Source organism: Strigops habroptila, chromosome 11 (assembly GCF_004027225.2).
Source record: "Strigops habroptila isolate Jane chromosome 11, bStrHab1.2.pri, whole genome shotgun sequence".
Lineage (NCBI taxonomy): Eukaryota > Metazoa > Chordata > Aves > Psittaciformes > Psittacidae > Strigops > Strigops habroptila.
In genome coordinates, this window is record NC_046360.1 from 1661334 (window position 1) to 1678140 (window position 16807).

The 16807-nt window shown below is 49.0% G+C and overlaps 1 protein-coding gene and 1 long non-coding RNA gene across 9 annotated transcripts in view; one reads left to right on the forward strand and one right to left on the reverse strand.

The window, feature by feature from the left end:
• The window catches only part of CORO1C (coronin 1C), a 44893-nt gene that overhangs the window by 24606 nt on the left and 3480 nt on the right, over positions 1–16807 (forward strand). For all 8 annotated transcript variants that reach the window (XM_030500537.1, XM_030500536.1, XM_030500535.1 and 5 more), the window contains exons 3-10: positions 3059–3181; positions 10509–10638; positions 12511–12692; positions 13325–13444; positions 14075–14179; positions 15682–15827; positions 16401–16458; positions 16550–16795. In XM_030500537.1, coding sequence (XP_030356397.1) covers positions 3059–3181; positions 10509–10638; positions 12511–12692; positions 13325–13444; positions 14075–14179; positions 15682–15827; positions 16401–16458; positions 16550–16795 — 1110 coding nt within the window. The remainder of the gene's footprint in view (positions 1–3058; positions 3182–10508; positions 10639–12510; positions 12693–13324; positions 13445–14074; positions 14180–15681; positions 15828–16400; positions 16459–16549; positions 16796–16807) is intronic.
• Positions 8063–15232, reverse strand: LOC115614158. The gene is made up of 2 exons (XR_003993638.1): positions 15193–15232; positions 8063–8427 (listed from the first exon to the last, which is right to left on the reverse strand). It is a non-coding gene; the product is annotated as an uncharacterized LOC115614158 (long non-coding RNA).

Consider the following 16807-nt stretch of genomic DNA (forward strand, 5'->3'; position numbering starts at 1 on the left):
CAGTGCCAGGAATAGGGATCCCTGCACCGGAGAGGGGAGCACTGCTGGGAGGAGGAAGCCTGCACGGATCCTATGTGCGAAGCTGACTTAGGGAGGTGGTGGCTTAGCACATGTGAGTTAAAACCTGCTCATTTCTCACCCGCGGGGTGGCTGAGGGGAAGGTGTGTCCCAGGGCCAGGCCCAGGGTGGTGATGTTGTGGGTGGTTGTGCTTTGCCAGCCCTGGGCGCTGTGCAAGGGTCATGCTTTCTAATAAAAGTGTTTTTGGGTTTGGTTTGTTAAAGTGGAGCAGATGAAGCGCATTTAGAAGCGTTGCTGAGGAGAGCTCTTGCTCTTTGTTATGTCTTCAGGAAAGCACGGTGGTTTCCTCTCCCCTGTGAAAACAGTTTTGTCTCTGACCGCAAGTCAGTAGTTCTCTGAAGGCGGTAAGACTCCTGCCAAGCTGCAGCTTCCAGCAGCACAGCAGCGTTTTGGCCCTTCTGTCCCTTCACATCCCTCATTAATTCTCATTTTACTCTTCCAACACTGTTATTTGTGCACCCTGGAGAGCAGCTGAGCTGGTCCTTTGGTGCAGTGGTGCCATGGCCAAGTGTAGAAGTAGATCTAATACCTAAAGGGGCCACCAAGAAACCTGGAGAGGGGCTTTGGACAAGGGCCTGTAGGGACAGGCCAAGGGGAATGGCTTTAACCTGCCAGAGGGGAGATTGAGATGAGCTCTGAGGCAGAAGCTCTTCCCTGTGAGGGTGCTGAGGCGCTGGCACAGGGTGCCCAGAGAAGCTGTGGCTGCCCCATCCCTGGCAGTGTTCAAGGCCAGGTTGGACACAGGGGCTTGGAGCAACCTGCTCTAGTGGAAGGTGTCCCTGCCCGTGGCAGGGGGTTGGAACTGGATGAGCTTTAAGGTTCCTTCCAACCCAAACCAGTCTGGGATCCTGTGCTGCTGGGCTGTGCATCTCCCTTGGTGTTGTCCTCCTCAGCCAGACCCTGAAGAGCTGTTGTGTTTGCAGGCAGTGTGACCAGCTTTCAGGCGTCAGGAGCTCCCTCTTGCCGTGGGCTCACACGGAGCCTGCACCCTCCTTTCCCTCGCTGCCCTGGGAGCGCTGCAGTTCAGTTTGCTAATGGAAGTACAAGATAGCTGCTTGAAAACGGAGCTGTGGGTGATAAAAAGCAGGCGGTGGGTTGCCTGGTCCCTGCGGTCAGCTGCCTGTCACAGACAGTTGGCTGCTGCTGCTGCTCGTGCTGCTCAGGTTCATCCTGATCAAAACTGAAAGGTGAAGTTTGGGGTTTAATTTGTTCAAATTGTTTTTTTTTTTCCCTTTCCTCCCTGCAGTAATAAATTCCTGTAAAAACTCTAAACTAAACTGACAAGTGCTCATGCTGCCTGCAAATAATTACCATAGGTTCCTCATAGAGGATTACTCTGAACCCTGCCTGACACCAGGAATAGGTAGTCACTGACATCTTGTAGTATTAGTTGTATTTTTACTCTTGGTTTAGGTCTATATTTGTATTTGGCTTGTAATGTGATTCTGAAATACAGCCATTAGCATATGCTCTGCATGGTTCTCTCTTCATTAGATAAATGAAGATGGAGGGACTGTACATGGCAGTTGGGTGTATTAATTTTTCAAATCCTATTTCACATTATGACATCCAAGAGGGATTACACAGCCTTTAATTTTGGCATGTCTGGTTCATGGCTTTTCATCTACACTACTTTCATTTTGAATGATTCCCAAAGCATTAAATCATTGAGGCAGTATTGTCTTGAAGCCTAAATTTGGCCATTTAGGAAATGGTGGTTGTTTTGTTGCTGTAACTTTGGCTCTGTATTTTGTTTTGTTGCTAGTAGAGGTCTTCAGGTCAGTGGTCTTCAACAGGCAGTAGCCAGCATTATGCTGGTCCTTTGTACATAGGACAGCATTGAATAGGATCAGCCTTCCTTATGGAGATGGGGAGGAGGCATATATTAAGGGATGTCACCTCCAAGGTTGGGGAATGTTGACAAGGAATGGCAGAAGTGAAATGCCAGCCATTTCTTCTGCATGTTTACACATGAAAGAAGACGACCCCATCCCAGACCTCTCCCTCATGTCTCTCTTCTCCCATTGCTCATGAAAAGGCCATCACAGCATTCTCTGGAAACAAAACCCCTCGGAATAGGACCCAGGTTCTGGAACTGCTTCTCGTGTATGCACAACTTGACCAAGAGAAAGAGCAATGATTAGCTAGAATGATTGTTATACCCAGAGGAAACTGAGATATTGGGTGCATCAGCAGTCTGGGGGGGACACATGCTTCAGGATATCAAGGAGTTCCGTCAGTAAAATGTAGATCCAGTTGGCAAAGTTGGTGTCTCTGCATCAACTGCTTTGGCATCACTAGATCTGTCTCAGTTCAAATGGGAACGTCTCATTAGCTTGTGTTCTTGCAAAGTTCGTCTGTGTAGTGAGCTTGGTGCTGGCAGCATGCCGGTGGCCTTGGTCCTCTGGCCATGGAGAGGCAGGGATTGGGGCTGGGGGGCTGTGGCACTCTGTGAGCAGTATTTATTCCTGAAAACAGTGGGTTTTACTCTGCACAACTGTGTGCAGAGTGAAAACTTCTCATCTGAGCAAAATGCTTCTGTGATGAAAACAAGCAGAGATGGTAAATTAATGGCCAGCAACACCCCTCAGTTAAAAGGGGTTAAAAGTTAGCTTGGTTATTTTTAGCTGTCATTGGCCACCGTTGTGAGGCACAGACAAAAGCTTCAGTGCTTGGGCAGAGCCTTCTTCCCAAAACACTGGGGATGGACACAGGGGTGGTGTCATGGCAGTTGCTGAGGTATGGGCAGCAGAGCCCTCTGTGCTGGAGCCCTGAACCCTTTTCTTGCAGCATCAGGAGTTTCCGGCTGGAGAAGAGCATTGATGGTTTGTTTCCTCTGTCGAGCCATGAGATGATTAAAGCTTCTTAAATTCTGAATGCTGAAGGAGTTAATGGACAATTAGGAAGCATCTCCCTCCTCTCTGGGATGTGCTCTGTGCTGTCAGTGTATTACAGCTCTTTCTTGTTTCCCCCCTCCAGACAGGCAGAATTGACAAGTCCTACCCCACAGTGTGTGGCCACACGGGACCGGTGCTGGACATCGACTGGTGTCCTCATAATGACCAGGTTATCGCCAGCGGCTCCGAGGACTGCACTGTCATGGTAAGAGTGTTGAATGGGGCTTGTGGGGTTTGCTTCGTGCTGAAACTGCTGCTGCAAAAGAAACTGTTGTACTTCTGAAGACATCTGTTCTGCTGCTGAGGGCAGAGTCCTTGCTGATGTGAGAGTGGTCGTGGGCATTGTGCACACTTTGTCTTGGCTTAAGAAATGATGCTCTCGTGGCTGCAGGACATAGCTAAAAATGGAGCAAAAAAGCAGAGTGAGCTTTGTTACCTGTGTAACAGCAGAGTTTGGACTCACAAGTGGCATTTTCTTCTCACTTACTGTTTGAGAAGGTGCAGCCTCAGACTTAGGAGAAGAATCTCTTTAGCACTGAGATAGCTCTTCGTGTAACAGGCTTGGCCTCTATGTTCCTGGCTCTATCTTCAATTGCTCTTCTATTTTTCCTTTCCTTGGGGGATTTGCCTGATGTTTGGGAATAGGAAGAAAGAATGCCAGCCAGTGGTGATGCATCTTGATCTGTAGTGCTTTGCAGAAGACAGAGGTGGTTCCTCACCTCAAATATCCTAATGGATGCTGTGGTGTGTGTTGGGAAGAGGCGGGGATTGAAGAGGAACAAGGCCATCAGGTTTCAGAGTTGCTTCAGCCCTTGATTTAAGGGGGATGCTTTAAGTTTTTCCTGTATTCACAAGTTGTAAATAGGTGTGAAAAGAGGTTTTTAACGAATAAATAAAAAACAGTAGAACTCCTGCACCTGCCAACCTTGATCCTAAGACCTGTTGTAGCTCGGGGCCCACTGGACAATAGGCGACCTTGCTCCGGGATGGATGTGGAATCCTGTGCATGCAAACACAGCAGAATAAGTGAAAGAAAATCCTTGTGAGATGAAATAATGCCAAATAACTTCAGTGATCTTTGGCCATATTTAGAAATGCTGTAGGCTGAATGTTATATTGGAATCTTATTATAGATCATGTCAGATAAATTCCTTTGCTTCTGTTCGTCGTTTGAATGTTTGGGAGGGGATTCATCCCAAGAAGCTTATCCCGGGACAGCTCTTGCCTGTGATCTCTTAGTCTTGGAAGCTGAAGCATGTTAACAAAATGTACTATATTTAATATTAAACAAAACAACAAGCTTCTGTGATTGTAGCGGTCACTACCGGGCTAGAACTAAGCTTTGAAAGATGCGGGAATGTTCCTCTAGAAACCAGGATCCAGAAGGAACGGTTTCTGAAACATGAGCATCAACAGGAGCGGGCAAAGCTGAGGTCCATAGCTGCCGCCTCGGAGGCAAAAAAAGTCTCTAATCCAAGTGCAATGAGAAGTATGTTGTGAGGCTCCAGAGGGATTGAATTATGTAGAAAAACCAACAGTGTTGAGTTACAAAATGCTCCTAATGTAGACACAAACTGTCTGCAAGAACCTGAGCCTGAACTGCTCAGACAAGCTCCATGGGGTCACGGGGGGTTGTCTGCTCTGTGGCTGCTGCTTATCTGCACACCCTGAGGCAGGGGTGAGCTTCCCTCCATCCCTGGAGGCAACAGGCATGTGGGCAGACACCATGGTGTAGCTGGCTGCAAGTTTGCACACTGCTGGTTGTGTGTGGTACCTGGTGGTGTGACTGTCCTGAGCAGGAGGGAGCAAGCAGCTGGGAAGGTGGAATAAGTGGATCCTCACTGTGTTTGAAGGAACAAGCCTATGCAGCTCAGGGTTTGAAACATATTTAGGTGCGTGTTAGCTGGAGGTTTAAGATGCAATGAAGCTGAGTGCCAACAGTGCTGATGGAAGCAGAGAGAGGTCTGAAGACATAAGCTGAATCTCCTCTGAAGTATTGCATAACGTCTGATGGGAAATGATGTATCCCAAATCATTTGGGACAGTTGTTAGCTGGGCTGGACACAGCTAGAGTGTGCAAAGACCAACCCTGACCTGGACTGTTTGGAAATAAAAGTGGATGAGCTAATGAGCCTTCCCATTTTTAATTGCTTTTCTGTCCTGGCACGGGTAATTCAGCGTCCTGTTTTCTTTGCTAGTCTTCAATAAAGGTTTTGGAGTCCTGCTTCCTGAACAGCCTGTCACTGAATAAACTCATCTTACTCTAAAGGATGTGTGGTTGTTCATCAGCTCTGAACTCTTCATTAGCCAATGTGAAATGAGAAAAAGTGATGTGGTAGAGGAAATCCCGGGGCTTTCTGCAGAGGTGGCAGCTGCTTTAAAGAGAGAAAAAACCTTATGTTTTTAAAGACCATCTGGGCCTTGGTTACTTGAGGATTTAAGATCTTAGCCTCTGCCACAGCAGATCTCAGCAGCATCAGCTGGACATGTACTGAGGGAGGGAGGCTGGCCTGGAGATGCTATCTAACCAGTGTCTCTGAGGTGAAGAGTGCCGATTCCCTGCAGCTGTAAGTTTGAACTATCTGTTGCACAAGGAAGCTTAACCTGGCCCTTTTGAAAGCTGGAAGCATTTTCATGTCAATAAAAACTCAGATTTGTGGAAGGTGAAAATACCCTCTGAGCTGCAGAGAAACCTTGAGCTAGTATTTGAGATCATTAGACTGGGGGTTGGAGTAAAGGACTGGGGAAGAAGACATCAAGACATCTTTTTCTGATGCTGCTTAGCTTTGAGTTTGGACAGCTTCAGAGGTTTAACTGTTTGCAGCTGCATCAAGATGAGTCTGATGAAAGGCTCTTGCTCAGTGTGATCTGATGGTTTTGGGTGGTACTTCTGCTGTCACATGTGATGCATTCAGACATTATTTGGAGGCAGAGAAGAAAAAGATGGTGGGGTCAGTGCTTATGTTAGCCCACCCTTGCAGGACCACCTCTGTGGAAGTCATGGTGCTGGTGGGTATAAGCACATCAGCGTCTGATCCCAGCAGAGGAACAAGTAGAATGGAGTTCTGCAAGACACCACCTGCTTTCTCTGCTGGAGTGTAGGCTCGTGGAGGAGCAAATGCTCTTTCTTCATCCTGGTTGTTCCTTGGGCACATGTTGGCCTCTCTCCTCTCCTGCCCTTGCCAGTTGGAGTGTGAAGCCAGCAGATTCCTTTTGAGTTGGCACATAAACTCACCTGGAGTGGTTTGAGATACCATGAAATACTTGTAGTCTGCAAGTGTTCAGGTATTTCCTCTTCATGCTTTGTTCTCAGACCAGAACACGGCCCATTTCATGTCCAATGTAACACAAGAGCCCTCATCAGACAAGTGGTGTGATGTTGGGAGCAGCAGCAGCCTCTGCCCCATTTGCTGGTTCTTGCTGACTTTTATCTGCATTAAGAGCAGGATGGAGAGTCCCCATCTCCTCTGCTCTGAATTGCTCTCAGACAGACTTTCTTTAGAACACTGTGGCATGCAGATACCTTCTGCGGCCTCTTCTGGTGTTCTCTTTGAAGACTTGTTTTCTTGTGCCAGCAAATAAGGAATTACTTAAGTAGTCATGCTTGATATTCTGCTGAATGCCTGTAATGTACTGCAGGCTTCTTAATTCAGCTGGAAAATGTTTGATTCCATAAAGGCTTCTAGATGGTATCAGAAGGGCCTTTCTCAGATATGGAAAATTGGCTTCATCACAAGGTGAATTCTCAGAGTTTGCATGTGCTGGCCAGAGCAGAGCTCATTTGGTTGAGCACATTGTTTTAAAACTTAAGCGAGAGCCTTTGCTCTTGTCCTTAACCTGGGACAGGGACCTGGCAGCAGGCAGTTCAGATGTGGTACCGGGACCAGCTCGAGGGTCTTACAGCTGCAGAAAGTGGATGCACAAAGTGCCTTTTCCTGCAGTGATACAGGAGCAGGGATGTGGATAAACCCCAGGGCAAAGCCTCACTTGTTTCCTCAGATAATGTGAATACAGGATCGATGTTGTTTCTGGAGACTGACTTAATCTGCTCTGCAGGCTGGTGCAGAGCCAGAAGGGACAGGGTTTGGTTCTCTTTAAAGGGTATAAAATAGTGCAGAAAAACTTGGCTGTGTTTTCTCTCTCACATGCTGTTTCTGCTGCTCTTCCTCTGAGCCCCAACCTCTGCACAGCACCGTGGTGTGACTTCGCTTCCTCCATCACAAACAAAGCAGTCACGTTAACTTAACAAAACAAGAAACCCACAACCCCAAAACCCAACAAGTCCTGTGAGTGGGAGAGTTGACAAACTGCTGCTGCTGTCCCATTCACCTTGCAGCCTTCGTGTACTCATCCTGTGTCCTCACCTTCACAGGCCAGGTCCTGCATCCAAAGGGAAAGGTCCTCAGTTTGCCCTGTGAACCCAGTTTCATCCCACGCTGAAGCCAGGCCCCCACCCTGTCCAGGAAGGAGTGGGCCAGGCCGCTTGGGAGCCTTCCCTGACCTTTCACACTCCTGGCTCTTGGGGTTTTTTGCAATACCGGGCAGGATTATTAGGTCAATAGTTGGTGTAATCTGCAGAGGATTACACGGGCCTGCAGCTGCTGTGAACTACAGGGGCTTTCCCTTAAAAACTATCTGTCTGTCCTCCAGAGGCTTTTAAAACATCTTTTTCTTTGGTAATTTGCCTCCCATCCAACCCCTGCACTCACTGGCTCACCTGTAAACTTGGTCCTGGAATTTTCTGGCACACAAGTTGCTTTGCTAGGAAGCTCCACTTGCACAGAAGGATCCCAGCACCATTCCCAGCTGTGACAGTGCAAAACAGAAATGGGGATCTTGGGGGCTTGGTCCCTTTGCTCTGCATGCCCCTTGGCTGGGAGGGAACGTTGGCTGCAGCTGCAGGGGTAGAAGCTGCTCTGCCCCTGTGTCATTTGTGTGCAGGTCACATGTGGCCCAAGAGTGCTGCTTCTGGGTCTTTCTGTGGGTCAGTTCAGTTTTCAGAGCTCCCCCCACAAAGCAAGGCTGAGTTGGGGCAGGGCACTTGATCACACCATTTCTCTTGGGGGAAGAAAGAGTTGTGTTCAACAAGAGCTCCTCAAGCCCTTGGAGTAACCAGATGCCTGGCTCCTTGCTTAATCCTCAGTGTAACATCAGCCTGTGTGGGTCAGTCTTGGCTGTTGTGGCCTTTTCATCTCATGGAGAAGTGGGTTTGATGTTTTTTCTGTATCCTATCCCCATGTCAGCTCTGCCTCAGCATCTGCCTGCCAGGTAGAGCTGTTAGACCAGAGCTGCTGGTAGCATCTTCTACCCCTGCTCTGTGTCTCCTAATGCTCTGCTGGGCACCTCCCATACCTCAGATTGGAGCCTCTGGCTCTCCTGCATTACCTCTTCTGCTGGGGTCTCCCAGCTCTCATGTTCTCCTTCCAACTTTCTTACTGGTTTACGTAATACCTGAAGAGGGACTTTTTAGAAGGGTACACAGTGACAGGAAAAGGGGGAATGGCTGTAAGATAAAATAGGGTAGATTTGGATTAGACATCAGGAAGTTCTTCCCTGTGAGGGTGCTGAGGCGCTGGCACAGGGTGCCCAGAGAAGCTGTGGCTGCCCCATCCCTGGCAGTGTTCAAGGCCAGGTTGGACACAGGGGCTTGGAGCAGCCTGCTCTAGTGGAAGGTGTCCCTGCCTGTGGCAGGGGTTGGGACTGGATGAGCTTTAAGGTCTCTTCCAACCCACATGAGTCTCTGATTCTATGATATGTGTGTTCTGCAGCATTGCATCAGTGCTTACAGTTCTGAGGTTTGGAGGTGGTTTATCTGAGAGATCTGCATACAGTTACAGCATCAAGTGTGGGTACCGGTTTTAGCAGACTGACATTAAAGTTCTCCTGTCAGCAGCCATGTTTTAAACTGTTGCTGCTGTCAGGTTGTTATTTCCTGACTGGCAAGAAGCAAGCTGCCTCTCTTAAGAACTGACAGCTTTGCAACCTGGTTTTGTCGTGTAACAGGCAGGTGAAATGATTTGTTGCAGTTCCCAAGGCAGGCTGTGTTTCAGCCCAGTCCTCAGCCTGCTGTGCCTGCAGTCACTGGCAAGGCTGGTGTTGAATTCCAAGCGAGCAGGATGACATCCTGCTTCTCCAGGGTGCACAGCTCCAGCCTGCAACCCAGTTGTCAAAACCTGATTGCTGGTAAAAGCCTTGGTTTGTGTCATCTTCTTGCTAGCACTGTTCAGCAGGCAGGAAGAGAAAGAGGGAATTGTACCCCTGCAGAGGAATTCTTTGCTGAGCTTGTGTGCCTGTCACTGTCATTCCCCCCGGGATGCTGAGGGTGCTGAGAGCTGCACGGGTGAGAAGTGGAATCATTTTAGGGTTATTTAGAGGTGAGCTGGTACGTGCTGGGAATTTTTGCATCCCGGTGGGTTTGATTTAAGCAGCAGCCACTCCTGTGAGAAGGGAGGACCCGGGATTAGCGCAGAAATCCATGTCACCCTCATGCATGTCTGTCTGCCTCGCTTCCGAAATCCACTCTGCTCACATCTGCCGGCTCTGACAGCTCGGCTGGGCACGGTGGGCAGGGTCTGGCAGCCCTGTTCTCCAGCCGCAGATAAAGCAAACAATGGAAGGCGAAGCAAATGTGCTCTGATGCTGCCACCTATCTACAGGTAGCTCTAACTGCTCACTGGTGGGTTTTCCATTCAGTTTTTTAATACACTGCATGCAGGTCAAACTCAGTTCAAAGATGATTGTCCAGTGCTGAATTGCAGGAATAGTTCTGGTCGGGCTGATCCTGCCCCGGGGTGTGGGGTGATGGGTTTTGTCTCTCCCATCCCTGGTCCTGGCCAGTTGCAGAAGCTGCCTCCCTCGATGTATAAACCCGCTCTAACTCCACAGAATTCCAGTGGTCTGCGATCCTTGGGGGTCTGTTCCTCCTCCTGATGGCACTTTCCTGGAGAGGTTTGCAACACAAGGGTTGTGTAACCAAGCAGGCAGGAAGCGAACAGGCACTTTGCTGCAGTCAGAGGTGGTTTCTCCAGTGCTAACTTGGGCTGTTTTAACCTTTGCGAGAACCAAAGAGCTCTTCCCTGGTTAAATGGCGTCTGAAAGGCTCTAGGCATAATGTGGAAACTAATAAATAAGAAGGCACCAGTGTAGCTGCAGTATCATCCCCTTGAGGGACAGGCATAATTTGATAAGACAGTAGCTTGTTCAGATGGAGTTTGAGCTGCTGCAAGGCAAATTAGTTTGAATCCCTGTCAGGCAGCATCTGAGATGGATGGATCTCTGGTCACAGGGATAAGGGCTGTTTGCAGGGTAAGTAGCTGGTAGTTACGTGCCTAGGCAGGATGTTACACACAGATGAGCTGAAGGTTCATGGGTGGCTGGAAACGATTGCCTCCCCAGTTCTCTCTTCCTGTTTATATGGAGAAGTGACAACTGGGACTCCTACTGCGGCACGGCACAGGGCACAGGAAGCAAACGAGTACAGCACTCTTCAGAGGGGCTGGCCCTTGGCTAACCAGCTTTCCTTTCCTTTCCAGGTGTGGCAGATTCCCGAGAACGGGCTCACCCTGTCCCTGACAGAGCCAGTGGTGGTGTTAGAAGGTCATTCCAAGCGAGTCGGCATTGTGGCTTGGCACCCGACGGCACGCAACGTGCTGCTCAGCGCAGGTACGGTGCCTGGTGGCGTCCACAAGCATCTCAGCTCATCTCATCTCATCTATCTCATCTCTCCCTCACGTTTTTCTTGCACACTGGGTATTTTGGGGAAGAGCTTCTTGACTGCTTTTCCTTCTTTCCTCTTCCAGTTGCTTAGGGATGGTGAATCACAAGACTCTAAAGGCAGTGCCTGGAACAGTGGGACACATGGCTCACAGCCCCCTCCTTATCTTGGCTTCAGTTATATTAGCTTCACTTTACAGGGACAAGAAGCAGGAAATTGTCTGGAGGCATGAATTACAGTATCAAAATTGTCCCAGACTTCATTTGATCTGCAAGTCTCATCCACTGATAACTGTTTACATCTACACTCCCCTCATCCCTGTTTTCACAGACTTCTATAAAAGGCCCAACTGTTTCTCCTTTTCACTGATCCCTGCAAGGTATCCCAGAGTTCCTTCCATAAGCTTTCATTTGCAGCGTTTTCCACATTGTCTCCTTGGTGGATATGGTCTGTGCAAGGACCACTGAGAAACAGTCACATCATTATGGACACAAAATGGAGAAGTCATTATCCATTAGCACGGTCGGAGGCTTTCAGAGCGTGACCTTTAGGTTGGAGCCCGAGAAAAGAAGCCAGTCCTTTCAGCTGGGCTGTCAGATGAGCTGTGTGATTCCTGTTGATAGAAATGCTTTTTGAGGCACCAGTTTGGTTTCCCACAAAAATGCTTGGAGTTGCAGACCTTGTGGCAGTTAATGTCGTGAAACTCAGTGTGAGAACATACAAAAGGAGAAGGTGATTTTTCTTAGGTAGCGTGCTCGGACTCACAAGCAGCAAGGTGTGTGTGTCCAGGATTGCTCCCAAGAAACAGAGGAGAAGGGAGGCTCTCTGGTCTTTGCAGTCTCCAGGGTTCTCCTGGTGACAAGAGACAGGTTTCGGGTCTCTTTCAAGCCTTTGGGAGTTCAGGGGGATTGTTATCTTTTTCCCTGTTACATGTTTTCACCCCTCTGGAGCCTTAGGAGAAATTGCTCAGTCACACATGGTGCTTTCCTTCCCTTACCTGGTCCTCCAGACCTGTTCTTTATTTTGCTGTCATCTCAGTCTTAGGCTTTATTCTTTGTCTTCTGGAACAAAACCACCCGCCTGATGGTTGCAGTCCTTGTGAAGCTGCTGAGCTCAGCTTTGCTGCCTGCCATTCTTTTTTCTCTGTGTTCTGCTCTTTGTCCTGCTGTCACTTGCCTATTTTCCATCCGTGCCATTTTGACTCTTTCTGCCACAAATCTCTCTGTCCTGAGAAGGCAGGGCCAGTATCTTCACCTCAGAGTTGTAAGAACATTGCCTCTTTGGCCTTGGCACCTCTTTGCTCTGTCGTCCTGCAGTTGAGCCAAGACCCAAGAGCTCCTGCACGAAGCATCTGCAGTAGCAGTGGCCAGGGTGTGCTTTCACAGACCTCCCTCAGCTCCACCAGCACCTCCTGCTGTCCCCTGCAGCTTCTTCTCTGCCAGGGATCTCTCCTGCCCCTCCTGCTCTCCCCATGCGTGCGGGCAGCACATCGGCTGGGCTGGTGGCCATCTGTGGGAGCAGTGCCCAAACGCTCCTGCATAAACTGCCTTTGGGACAGCCACAGCACCTCTGAGAAGGTGCTGGATGCTTTCAAGGGAGGAGTTTGGTGCCTTCTCTGTCTGCTTGGTCCCTGCTCTGAGCCTGTATTTGAATGAGGATGTGCTGCCTGGAGTTCCATGTTCATTACAGTGCATGAAGCATGTTTAAGAGACAGCATCTGAGGCTTGGAGCTGCAGCAGGTTTATTCCTTGTTCCCTGCTGCTGTCTTTTTCATCCATATACACCAGTGTTGTGACTTTAGCTGTTACTTTCTATTTTAGGTTGTGATAATGCAATCATCATCTGGAATGTGGGAACAGGTGAAGCCCTCATAAACTTGGATGACATGCATGTGGATATGATTTACAACGTGAGCTGGAATCGCAACGGCAGCCTCATCTGTACAGCTTCCAAAGACAAAAAAGTTCGAGTTATTGACCCCAGGAAACAAGAAATTATTGCTGTAAGTTTGCATGGGAATTGATAAGAAGCAACTGGGTTTCACTCCAGCAGAATATATGTGTATATTCTCACTATATAGAGAATATAGTTCTCTATATTCCAGAGCATACAGAGAAAGAACCTTCTTGCTTAGTATCTATACACCATGTTTAGTCATGTTTTCAAAGTGAGGACAAAACTACAGAAGGGCTAGCAGTGGCTGAAGGATTTGTCTGGGTTTACTGGGATTAGTGTTTGAACAAGGATTTTAGGGCTCAGTTTTAAAACCTGCAGGAGTGTAATTCCACTTCTAATCCTTTTGTATAATTACAGTTCCAAAGTTGCATACACAAAGCGGAGGTTCAGCAGCCTGTATGTGTGTTGTAGCTTGCAAAGAAGTCTTCCTTCTACCTTGTAAGAGTCTGATAGGCAAAGCTGAAACAAGCCAGGAATGACCACTTCTTGTGTAGTTTAGTAATTGGTTTCTTCCCTCCAGCATCAGGCAAAGATAGTTGGATGTTGCTCCACGTAGTCAGCATCCTGTGTGGAGGAGCCGCGTGTCCTGCCCAGCGCTTCCATGCAGCTAGGAGAGAAGCCACCACTGGATGGGCTTTTCTGTTCGTTGCCAGAGGCTAACCTGTAAATCTCTTTCAGGAGAAGGAGAAAACCCACGAGGGAGCCCGGCCCATGCGAGCCATTTTCCTGGCTGATGGAAACATCTTCACAACTGGCTTCAGCCGCATGAGCGAACGGCAGCTTGCCCTTTGGAATCCAGTAGGTTCCTGTCCCGTTATCCTTTGCTGTTGTAACGTCTGTCGAGTTACTAGCTCAGGCCTGCAGTCACGCACTAAATTCACAGTTCATATACTTGAGCATATTCCCTGTTTCAACCACTGCCTGCTCCTGCTCAGGCTTCCTGGGCCAGAGGTTATTAGGCTGGATGTTCACCCAGTAAAGGAAATGAGTTCTCTTGTAGCAGTCGCTGCCTCACCAGGAGCAGCGCTGAAGCTGCGTGTTTGAGGTGCCTGAGGAGGTGTGGGAGCAGAGTGGCTGTGTGAAGGTTGCTTCATTCTATGTGTTACATGTGCAGAGCAAGACAGCAACAATCCCATCTGCACAAGCCGCTCGCTAACATGACTGTGTCACATCTTGTCCTTCACTTTGTGAGTTTCCTTGGGGCCTGTTTTTATTGCATTTTGTGATTAAAATATCCTTTGGGATTTTGTGGAGGCTTAGGTTTACAGCACATGTAACACACTGATCCTTCAGCGTGGAGAAGACACCTCTGGGTGTTCATGAGCTATAAAGAACTGTTACCCTTCTGTGGTGCTATGATTCTATGATCCTGTGTTAACATCAGCTTTTCCATTCTTCATTAACATCTCTGGCATTTTTTATTTCCAGAAAAACATGGAGGAGCCAATAGCCCTTCATGAGATGGACACGAGCAATGGGGTCCTGCTGCCGTTCTACGATCCAGATACCAACATTATTTACCTGTGTGGCAAGGTAAAAAGAAGCTTTTGGAATCACCGGGTGTGTTCAGAGGGAGACTCCTGTTAATGAGCGATGCCTGTGAGATGTTCCCCAAGGTAGAACCAAAACATGGGTACTGCAGCAATGGTCAGGGCCGCAGACAAACCAGGCTGCTCTGAAACCAGTGATCCTCACTGTGCAAAACCATCAGAGAGCCTGTGGAGGGCTGATGTGTAACTGGATGTTTCTTTGAGGTGGATTTACATAGATAAAGCTGCTCTTAATGTAACAAGTCAGATACTGTCAGCAAAACATCTCCTGTTGGTGTTGACCCACATGATTCTGCACTAGTGTGGGAGGAGGGTGCATTTCAGATGTTATCCTCCTTGTGCTTGAAGATGATGGAGCATGTAGCAACACTCAGTGTAATTTTGCAGGATTAAATAATAGAAAACTGGAATCACATGCTCCTTCCTAAAAGCAATTTGTAGGCATTAAGTGCTGTAAAGTGACCACTTTTGATGCTGTGGCTTTAGACTTCTATAAATAGGAGCCAAAGACAAGGTGAAGTTAGAAAGGAGGATCCTTTGTTCAAGAATCCTGTCTTTGTAAACAAGAAATTGTTGTTGTAGATCTGCTGCCTCTTCTGCTGCTCCAGAGATGCCAGTGCAGTAGAACTCCCTGGAATCACAGAGGAACTGGCTTACAGCCTTCCTGCCTGCCTGTGGCAGAAAGTTCAGCTTTGTCACAGGAGGAGATGTGGAGGTTGGCACTCCCAGGCTCGAAGCACGAGCTCAGGTCACTGCTCCACAGTGCTCTGAACAACAGCACTTATTGCTGAGAAATTGTTCAGCCAATGTACAGCAGGGACCTGCTTTATGTTGTTCTGCTGATGCCTGTGATGGCAGAACACAGCAGTGTGCTGATAGTGGCTGCTCTGAGCAGCCTGAGAGGAGACATATTTTGGGTTTGTTCAGCCTGGAGAAGAGGCGGCTCCTGGAGGACCTTAGAGCAGCTCCAGTGCCTAAAAGGGGCCAACAAGAAACCTGGAGAGGGGCTTTGGACAAGGGCCTGTAGGGACTGGACAAGGGGAATGGCTTTAACCTGCCAGAGGGGAGATTGAGATGAGCTCTGAGGCAGAAGCTCTTCCCTATGAGGGTGCTGAGGCGCTGGCACAGGGTGCCCAGAGAAGCTGTGGCTGCCCCATCCCTGGCAGTGTTCAAGGCCAGGCTGGACACAGGGGCTTGGAGCAACCTGCTCTAGTGGAAGGTGTCCCTGCCCGTGGCAGGGGTTGGAGCTGGGTGAGCTTTAAGGTCCCTTCCAACACAAACCAGGCTGGGATTCTGTGATACTCAACTGGTAAGTGATGGAAGTTTTAGCCTGAAAAAATAGAGCTATAACCTGTGCATTTCTCTGTGTTGGTGTTCCTGGAAGGAAAGGCTGTCGGATGAGAGCAATGGCTGCGAGCGGGCTGTGGGCATGGGGAGCACTGGCACCTCTGGCCTCTGGAATGATTCTCCTGCTGTTTCTTGCAGGGTGACAGCAGCATTCGCTACTTTGAGATCACGGACGAATCCCCCTACGTTCACTACCTCAACACCTTCAGCAGCAAAGAGCCGCAGAGGGGCATGGGGTTCATGCCAAAGAGGGGCCTTGATGTGAACAAGTGTGAGATTGCCAGGTAAGGAGAGAGCCTGTCAGGGTGGGTGGTGGTGTCTGAGCGAGCCACCTCATCACAAGTTGAGCTGTTCAGAAGTGGGAACTCCTGCTGCTGCACGCAGACAGTGCAAGCCAGGGAACATGGTGGATGTTGCCCCTGGAGCCTTTTGATGCTCCTTTGATTATTAATGCAAGCAGGAGCCCCTGAGAGGGAGCAGAGCCTGCACTTGCCTGAAATAGGTGAATATTGCAGCAGCAGTGCCTGGTGGCCAGGCTGAGGACATTGGAGGTTGTGGCACTGGCCCGAAGCAGAGCTGCAAGGGGTGACCAGAGACACACTTGAGCAGTGAGCAGAAGGCTGGCTAGTGTGTACCTGTAAATCACTGGTGCTGACATCCCTCCTGGCCAGAGTGCGACCCTCTGAAGTCACTGATGCCAGTGATGGGTGGTTTTCTCCAGCCCTTGCTATCCCTGCAAGTCCAGTCTTCTCTGCCTCCCTTTACACTGCTGCGCATGAGCAGCAGAACTGAGGTTGCCTTTGCACAGCATTGGCCATCCTCACACCTAAGTCACACCTTCTCCTTTGATTTCAAAGGTTCTTCAAGCTTCACGAGAGGAAATGTGAGCCCATCATCATGACAGTTCCTCGAAAGGTGAGCACTGCCTCCTGGTTATGTGGTTTGAAGCCAGCTCGTGCCTTCCAGCCCCAAAGCACTTGACCAATTCATCTCTTCTGGCTTGCAGTCCGACCTCTTCCAGGATGACCTGTACCCTGATACAGCTGGCCCAGAGGCAGCTCTGGAAGCAGAGGAGTGGTTTGAGGGGAAGAATGCCGATCCCCTTCTCATCTCCTTGAAGCATGGGTACATTCCAGGCAAGAACAGGGATCTCAAGGTGGTCAAGAAGAACATACTGGACAACAAGCCTGCCGCAAACAAGAAAAGTGATCTCATAAATGCTCCAAAGAAAGCAGCTGATGCCTCAAACACTGTGAGTAAAATC